General features: G+C 38.5%; 1 protein-coding gene across 2 annotated transcripts in view; it reads right to left on the bottom strand.

Moving 5' to 3' along the window:
- MRRF (mitochondrial ribosome recycling factor) overlaps window positions 1-9757 on the bottom strand; it is a 62716-nt gene extending 52959 nt beyond the window's left edge. For both annotated transcript variants that reach the window (XM_008572034.1, XM_008572035.1), the window contains exons 1-2: window positions 9703-9757; window positions 4603-4814 (exon numbers count right to left, since the gene is read on the bottom strand). In XM_008572034.1, the coding sequence (XP_008570256.1) occupies window positions 4603-4786 (184 nt within the window). In that variant the 5' untranslated portion in view covers window positions 4787-4814; window positions 9703-9757. The remainder of the gene's footprint in view (window positions 1-4602; window positions 4815-9702) is intronic.
- Window positions 9758-9777: the final 20 nt, after the last annotated feature.

The raw sequence follows: 9777 nt of genomic DNA, 5'->3' as shown, positions 1-9777 counted from the left end.
CACTGAGGGTTGCGATCCGTTGCCGGACACGGAAAAAGACAAAAATATATATATATATATAATGTTGTACATCTTAAACATATACGATGAAATTTTTTGGAAAAAAAGAAAACAAAGGCCAAGAATTAATGAACTGCCCAGCTCAGAGGATAGAAAAAGAACAAGTACACAGGAGAAAGTAAACAATAAAAAGTAGAAATCAATAAAACTGAAAAAAAGAGATTAACAAATTAAAAGCTCTTTTTTTTTTTTGGTGACTGAGCAGTACAGGAATTCAAACCCTTGACCTTAGTTGAAAGCTGTTTTGTAAAAGGCTTATAAAATTGACAAACTTCTATCAAGAACAATTGGCAAAAGAAGACAGTAGACACAAACAAGTAATATTAAGACAGAAGAAGGGATCGAGTGGTGAAGATCTCCCATGAGAACATGCCTCTCTCAAAGGGTTTCCTCCCTTCCTCTCCAGAAAAGAAGAGGAAACACAAGAAGTGGCTGGTACAGTGCCCCAATTCCTACTTCACAGCTGTGAAATGGCCAGGATGCTATAAAATCACCACGGTCTTTAGCCACATAGAAATGGTAGTTTTGTGTGCTGACTGCTCCAATGTCCTCTGCCAGTCTACAGGAGGAAAAACAAGCCTTACAGAAGGATGCTCCCTGAGGAGGAAGCAGCACTAAAAGCACCCTGAATCAAGATGAGTGGAAAACCATCCCAACGAACACATTTTCGAAAAGCAAGGAAGGAAAGCAGGAAGAGTGACACAGTTATCAAAACAACAGAAATTTTAATAATCTTAACAAACTATTGCAGGCAACTTTATGTCGTCAACTTTGAAACTTAGATAAAATGAAAAATTTCCTAAAAACATACAACTTACTAAAAAACTAAATCAAGAAGAAAGAGAAGGTCTAAGCAGTGACATGATCATTAAAGAAATGAAATCTGTGATTTAAAGTCTACCCCCATACAGGCACAGGCACACACACAAATACCAGACCCAGATGATTTTGCGGGCAAATTCTATCAAACACGCAAGCAACTGATAATCCTAATTTTATACAGACCATCCTATTAAGAGAGAAAGAGTTCACATCATGAGGTTAACTCAGTCTTAATGCCAAAACCAGATAAGAATACCACTAGAAAGTTATGCCCATTAATATTAGAAAGTTACATTAAGGCTAATCTCATACAGACTCAAAAATCCTAAATTAATACTAGCAAACCAAATCCAATAATGTATATACAGATTATATATCAAGCAACGTATATACAAATTATATATCAAAAGCAAGTAGGGCTCATACCAAGAATGCAGAAGTGGTTTAACATCAGAAAAAGCTACTGACGTTGGGTTACCACGTTAATAGATTAAAAGAAAAAAATATGATCATCTCAATAAATGTAGTAACAGCATTTGATTAAAATTTAACACCCATTTGAAACAAAAATGCTTAGCAAAATAGGGATAGAAGACATTTGCTTAAAAGAGACTACCAAAAACATAAAGTGAACCTAATTTTTTTTTTTTTTTTTGGTGGCTGACCAGTCCAGGGAGCAAACATAATTCTTGATGTTAACATATAAGAAGTGTTCCCTACAAAGTCAGGAATAAAACAAGGATGTCTACTATCATCAGTCACATTTATTCAATTTATACTAGAGTTCCTAGCCAATGCAGTGGAAGGAAGGAGAGGGAAAGAGGAGGGGGAGAAGGAGGAAACATATGTGCACATATGTGCACCAAACACATGTACAAGGATGTTCATAGCAGCATTACTTGGTTTAGCTCAAAACTAGAAGCAACCCAAATGTCCATCAATTGTACAATGGATACAGAAATTGTGGTATATGCATTCGGTAGAATACTATAAAGAAATAAAAATGCACAAACAATGGCTCTATGCATAACATGGACAAATCTCACAAAGAGATTGTTACCAAATGAAGCCATACCAAAAAAAAAAATCCATACTGACTTCAAAAAGGACCAAAACAAATCTGTGGTGTTAAAATCAATATAGTGGGTTATCTTTTGGAGAGTGATAACTGAAAGGGACATAAGGGAAGCTTCCAGAGTACGTGACATTCTATTTCTTGATCTGCATGATACTTACATGGTTGTGTTACTATGTGAAAATTCACTAAGCCATACACACATGATTTATATAAACACTTTTCTGTGTATATCTTCTAACACAAAAAATTTACAAAATAGCTGGCTGGGTAGTTCTGTTGGTGGGAGCATGGTGCTGACAACATCACGGTCCAGGGTTTGATCCCAGTACCAGTCGGAAAAAAAAAAAAAAAAGAAAAAATTAAAATATATCATATACAAAAGTGATGAAAATAATATGATACCCCAGAAATAAATCTGATTAAAGAACTGTGCAAGAAGAGCAAACAATGAAAGAGAAAAAGTGTACGTGTGGTAGTACGTGTAGTTGGGGGAAAAACTTGTACCACTAGATTTAAGACTTTATGACAGTGATTCAGGGAGTAAGGAATTTTGTGCAGGAAGAGAAAAATAGTTCAATAAAATCAAGAGCACAGAAACAAAGCCATATATATAAAGAATCCACTAGATTTAAGACTTTATGACAGTGATTCAGGGAGTAAGGAATTTTGTGCAGGAAGAGAGAAATAGTTCAATAAAATCAAGAGCACAGAAACAAAGCCATATATATAAAGAATTCTTTTTTTTTTTTTCCTTTTTGTCTTTTTTCGTGACCGGTAATGGGATCACAACCCTCGGTGTCGCGCCCGTACCGCGACCAGCAACGGGATCGCAACCCTCGGTGTCGCGCCCGCACCGCGCTCAACCAGTGAGCGGACCAGTCTCTATATGGGATCCGAACCCTCGGCGGGAGCGCCACCACGCTCCCAAGGGCCACACTCTACCGAGTGCGCCACCGGGCCAGCCCATATATAAAGAATTCTAACATACAATAGAAGGGGCATTACAAATTTGGGAGTAAAGAATGAGCTATTCAGTGAGTGACATTTGCACAACTTATTACCCACTGCAAAAGAAACTTAAAATTTTATTTTTTACTTCACACCATATTCAGAAATATATTACCTAGGGGTAGGGAAGGCCTTCTTAAAGAAGACACAAAGAAGCACAAATGATAAAGGAAAGGACTAAAAAATATGACTACACTAAAACTTATGTTCAACAAAGACACCATAGACAAAGAAAAAAGCAAAGAAGATACTTGTAAAATATAATCAACAAAGGATTAGCATCCCTAATATAGAAAGAATCTAATAAACCTAAGAGAAAAAGTCAAACAATCAACTTTTTAAAGAGGCAATCAAAAAAGACAAAACCGAATTCCCATTAAAATATAAAAAATGCTGCTTACATGCTATAGTTAATGTCTAGTACACTGCAATGCTGTAGTCATCAGCAGTCCCAGGTTTCCAGTTCTGTCAGTAACTAAATATGACCCTGGGCAAATTTCTTACAAATGTACCTCAGTTTCCTCATTTGCAAAATGATGAAATCTGGAGTCACTAGATAATTATAAGGATTTCTTCACTGGAAAATTAATTCCTTTAATGATAATTATAAAGACCAAATCAGTAAACATATGGGAACTTTTTAAAAATACAGTGAGAATATACAGATAAAAATTTAATACTATTATCACTATTAACAGAATATAAGTCTTCTAAGCATTAATGCTCTTTTAGCAATTTGTTTATTTTCCTATTAACAGTCAGAGGAAGGTTTGTGTAAGCCAGAAAAGGAAAGTCAGTGGGAGAATATACAACAGCATATTTCTAGCACCATCCTTGGGAGGGGACTCCCTGACTCACCACTGCAAATAGCTGGTCTGCCTTACAATTTTCTGTCACTAATTCATTCATTCATTCAACAAAACTTCTGAATGCATACTATGTGTCAGGCCCTGTTGGGTGCTAAATAAAGACAAAGAGTATCTTCATCAGGTCCAACATAAAAGACAGATAATAATCAATATTACAATTTATTAACTAATTAATTACTGCTGTTCTAAGTGTGTCAAAGGTAAAAAAAACAGTGCACTGAGTGTGGGTAATAGGGGCCATGACCTAGTCTAAGAGGTCAGGGAAGGCTTCCCTGAGGAAGTGGCATTTAAGCTGAGATCTGTGGTACATCAAAGTCTCATTCTTGGATGACACAAGCCATTAAGATCATCCATCTAAATCTATGGCTCTAATACCCCCTTCACCCAACAACTTTCTGGTTTTAATTATACTTCTAACATGCATCTTCCTATAAAGAGAGAGTATATTGACCCCTGCCATGAGCATTCTGGTTTGCCCAACACTTATACCTCTAATTCTAAATCTAAAAGAAAGAAATTAGGCATTTTCTGAGCCACCAAGAAAATGAATGAGGCAGCATGGTAATGAGAAAACAGACTCTGGGTTCTAACACTTTCTCTGCCACTGTGACCTTTTTAAACTAATCAACTGAACTATCTGAAAAACCATTTCCTCATGTGGGCAAGGGGAAAAATTCGGTATACCTCTGAGATCCCTCCCAGCTATGAAAATTCAAGGGCCAACTATAAGAAAGGTGTGAAGAGGGAAAAGTCATATGTCTCTACCTTTGGCTTTCTTGGTAGCAAAATGGCGCACTGGTACAGGTGGATAGGCCATGCACTGCCTATGGTCATGTTGTCTTCCACTCACTGTCTTTGCTGTAACTTCTGAAACAGGTCTGGTCAAGGCTGCAAAGTAATTACAAAAGGCAGGGTGGACGAAGCGGAAGCACTTTAATCCCAAGGCCATGACTGAAGATAATCCTTGCAAACATCCACTAAAAAGATTAAGACAAAAAGGAGATCTAAGTAAAAGAGGCCCTATTGCAACTTCAGAAAATAATGTGTAGCAATTATCAAGCAACTCCTATAAACCGAGCTATGTACTATCCAATTTCTTTTTTTTTTTTTTTTTTTTTTGTCCTTTTTGAGACCGGCCGCACCGCGCTCAGCCAGTGAGCGCTGTGAGCGCACCGGTCATCCCTATATAGGATCCGAACCCGCAGCGGGAGCGCTGCAGCCCTCCCAGCGCCGCACTCTCCCGAGTGCGCCACGGGCTCCGGCCCTAAATACATTATCTCTAGTCCTCCTCCCAACAGCCATAGAAGGAAATACTATCAGTCTCATTCAACAGGATGAAGAAACTGAGGCTCACAGAGATTTAAGTTACTTGCCCACAGTCTGTAGGACTCCAAATGCCAAACTCTTTCCACTACACCAAAATGCCTGTTAAGTAAATGTGCAGCAGCCTAAACCTTTAATGATGCTAATTAAACCCTTTCACGAGAAAAAGCACAAAATCTTGATAAAGTTTAAAGATGGAGAGCAGAGCACTAGAAGAGAACTTTAAACTAAATAAGAAAACCATTTTAACAGGCATAAAATGACTGGAAAATTCACACGACAGCGTTTAATTAAAATTTTCTTTGGTTCCTTATGCACTGATTACCAATTAGAATGCACTTTACTTTAATGTGAGTCTGAAGCATGATTGAGGCTTGAGGTCTTCCATGGTATAGAACTAAAGCTCCGGAAAATGTCACCCTCCAATGTGTTAACACAAGTTATACATTATACTTCTGAGGTCTTTGACCATGGAAAGACACTGTTGCCGACAACTACATCTGGGATAGAACACAGTCCTAAGCTAACTGACAAATGTAGCATTAATAGCTTCTGCCAGGAATTTGGTGTTCACTCACTCAAAAATTAAGAACACTTAACATCAAATACCTGGAAGCTGCTATCTCTGGAAATAAATTCCACATCTCATTTTTTTAAAAAGTCCTACCCTAAAATTTTGATGCAGTATTATTTATCCACTCACACCGGAGTGAATAAATAGGAGCATGAGCTTTACAGCCAGGAAGACCTGGAATCCAATCCCAGCTCCATCACTAACTAAATGCTGCTGAATATCTCTGCATCTTGATTTCCTCAACCATAAAATGGGGATAATTACATTTATTTCTTAGGGGTGGGAATAATAAATGAGGTTATGCAGGTAAAACACTTGGCACAGCGCCTAGCACAGCAGCAGCCCCCCAAATGATACCTATTGAGAGTTATCACCTTTTCTTTCAAAGACTTTCACGCCAGGGTCAGACACATTAAAGAACCCTTGTGTGTCATTACTGAAGTGCAAGGTAGGTTAGAGTCAGTCAGACCTGAATGCAATTTTCAACTTTGGGCAATTCATTTTGCTGTTCTGGGCATCACTTTCCTCATCAGTGAGAAAAATTATCCCGATCTTAAGATAAAATGAAATAATGAATGCATGCAAAACACCTAGTACAGTTCCTGGAATATAACAGCTGCTTAATAAATGGTGAATATCATTATTATCATTTCTTTCTTTAAAAGAAAAGCAAATGAGTAGCACAAAGGCAAATGATTTCTCCTGATGAAATGTTTAATAGCAAGGGATACTAGATGTTAGAGATCAGTGTATGAAGTCTGTAAAAACAGTTCTGGATGAAAAATGGAATACTTTTTTCCTCTTTAATAATTGTTATCAATAGCTACTATTAATGAGGTCAGGTCTGGGCTGCTTGCTTCACCAATATTATTACATTTAATCCTCTCAATAATGCCACATAGAAAGTACAATAATCCCCACTTTACAGATGTTGAAACTGAGGCCAAGAGATTAAGTCACTGTCCAAGGACATGGAGCTAACAGCCCAGCCCTATTTTGGCAGAACTGTTCACAAAAATTTGGCCCCAAGTGAGGTTTCTAAATCTAGGTTTTTGCCTAATACAGTCAATGCCTAACTCACACTTATATCCAAATATGGCTGTATAATAATGTGTACCTTTTTTTTTTTTTTTAAATCCACAGGGTCTTAATCTGGCTGCTGTATTTAGACTGGTTTCCTGGCGTTCCTGTTGCAGGTCATAATACCAATCCACAAAGCAACAGGAAATCAAAATGAGTTAGAAATAAACAACCTTTGACAGAAAATGCAGCACCCAAAAGCAGACCCAAGTACACGTGAACCGGAAGACAATTCTATAAATAAACCACATTGCTGAAATGCTTAAGGCGTAGATTTTAATTGCACAGAAGTTAGGAAATTTCAAAGTGGAATTTCAATAAAGGCAGTCCCTTGGGTCCTTTACCTTAAGGACATGCACATTAGCATTCAGTTCAGCACAGATGAAGAATTAAAGTTGAGGAAAGAAACGAGTTATGAGAGTCCAAGTATTATCCAACAAAGTTAACCTATACACAAAAGCAGTGTGATGGAAGTTACTGGTCTTTGGACGCAGTCTGGAACGGGAATCTCAGTTCCTCCACTTACTACTTGTGTGACCTTGGATAGGTCATTTAGCCTGAGCTTCAGTTTCCACCACATTGTTACCAAGATGACAATAAGCTCTTAAAGAGATAATTATAACAATAATAATAACAATAACTAACATTTATATAGTGATAACTATGTAGAAGAAGCTATTCTAAGTGCTTTACATATATTAACACATTTGAGCCTCATGAAAACCCTATGGGATAAGTAATATGATTATCCCCATTTTAAAGATAGAAAACAGAGGCACAAATAAATAATGTGCCCAAGACTTGAACTCAAGCAGTCTAGCTCCAGAGTCTGTGCTCTTAATCACTATATTATACTGTGTACATAAAACACTCAGTAAAATGCCTGGCATCCAGCAGGGACAGAATAAATAGTAGCTAATGTATTATCCTAACTGTTAAAGAATTTCTAAAATCTACTTGAAGAACACATTCTTTCTCCAAAGTTGAGGGTCTCAAAACATGAATTTCCTTGTTCTTCATAGAAGCTGCATTTTAATTTTGGAAAGAATTAGATGATGAACCCAAAGTCCTCGCTTCCCTATTGTCCCAGCAACCCCTTCCAAACCAGCTGTATATTACTTTATAATATGTACTTTTTTACAAATATGAGTGTGCACACACACAGGCCGTTGCTGTATATAAAATATCTTTACATGCATTGTTTTATTTGATTCTCACAATAACCAGAGTCGTGATTACCACCCACATTTTATAAAACAAGCAAATTGATCTTTCATTTGTTCAAATGCTCCTCCTGCTCCAGAGTCTTCAAACATGCCATTGAATCTGCTTGGAATCATCCTTCCCTCACCTCTTTAACTGACTACCTCTCATCTTATGAAGTGAAATAAGCCAGGTACAGAAAGAGAAACACTGAATGTTCTCGCTTTTATGTGGGAACTAATAATAAATAAATAAACAACCAGAAAACATACAACGATTACAATAATTCACTGAGATTTTTAAAAGAGAACAGCACTGAGGTTGCGGGGGTGTGGGAGAAAGTGCCAAGAAAATCGATTACGTTGTATAATGATGAAAAAAAAAATTCAGCTTAACTTTCACTTCCTCAGAGGATGCCTTCCTCAGCCACCTCCTACAACCCAACTAGGTCTCCCTAGCACAGTGCCTGCACAGAAGAAACTGTATAAATGTGATGAATACATGAATTAAAGTCCAGAAAGAATAAGTCCTTGCCCAGGGTCAATGAAAATCAACACTTCTGATGTAGTATCTCCTGGACTGTAAGTCCTGCTTCTACTTCCCAATACTGCCTCCATTATCTCTCGGTTTGCTAGATTTTTGCTTTGAAATAGTAGGGCATGTTCTCTAAATTCAGTTTCATATAAACAAAGGTACTTGTAGTATCTGACTCTATACAGAATCATTATGTCCCTGGTGCAGCCGAAGAAGGGATGAGACATTTTAACAAGTGGAGAAAGAGCTTTTGCCACAGAGCTAGGAGATATGGATTCCAATATTCCTACCTCATTGCTCCGTGCGACCCACCCCCTTTAGATTCATGACCACCCATATTCAAAAAGCATTTGCGGGCAGTTCTACCACTGATTTATGACTTGTACCAAGCAATTGCTCATACGTAGGTTTTATTTCCTCAACTATAAGATAACGGGGTCAGATCAGGTTTTCATCCTTTCCAACAAAAGCTCTCCAAGATTCTGGGAAATGCAATACAACGCGGTTGAAGGAAAAGACACCAAACGTGGAGACGTCCTGGAAAAAAGTCGTGCACTTTCTAGACATGTGACCTTGGTCAAATTCTCTGGACCTCATTCTCATCTATAAAATGTAAATGACAATACTATTTATCAGGGTTATATAAATGGGGAAGGGTTATTGAAATGACAACTGCTTTGCCACTGGGTGGCACAAAGTAGTGGTTAAAAGTTCAGGCTTTGCAGTCAGACAGACCTACGTTTGAATTTAAGCTCCGTCATTTACTAGCCACGTGACTCTGATAAAGTTACCTCTTTAAGCTTCCGTTTCTTCATCATGGGAGATAATAATACCTGCTCTCCTAGGACTGTTCCGAAAAACATTCCTGTTAGGTATTGTGCTGCTAGATAAACTGCTACTATTTGGTAAGTGCCACCCAGCCCCAGCATCCCCTAAACTGCTAGCTGATGTGACGAGCCCCCCGCCCCCACCCCGCGAGACTCGCTCCCGATGCAACACGTCCCGCCCCCAGCATTAAAGGTCAAGCGGACTTGAACTGAACAGATCGGGGGCTGTCGTCTGGTCCCCTGAAGTCTCTCGGAGGTCCTTCAGTAAGGGTCGCCAACACCCGGACCCCGCGAGTGTCTCACGAACCTGCCGAGGCCACTCACCAGCTATCGCCCAGGTTACTAGGAAAAGACTCTTGCGGCGGCGGCGGAGGCGCAGGAGTCGTGACGTCACGGGGC

Source organism: Galeopterus variegatus, unplaced genomic scaffold (assembly GCF_000696425.1).
Source record: "Galeopterus variegatus unplaced genomic scaffold, G_variegatus-3.0.2 Scaffold747, whole genome shotgun sequence".
In the NCBI taxonomy this organism is placed as follows: Eukaryota; Metazoa; Chordata; class Mammalia; order Dermoptera; family Cynocephalidae; genus Galeopterus; species Galeopterus variegatus.
Note: the sequence above shows the minus strand (reverse complement) of the source record. Positions and strands in the feature narration are given on the sequence as shown.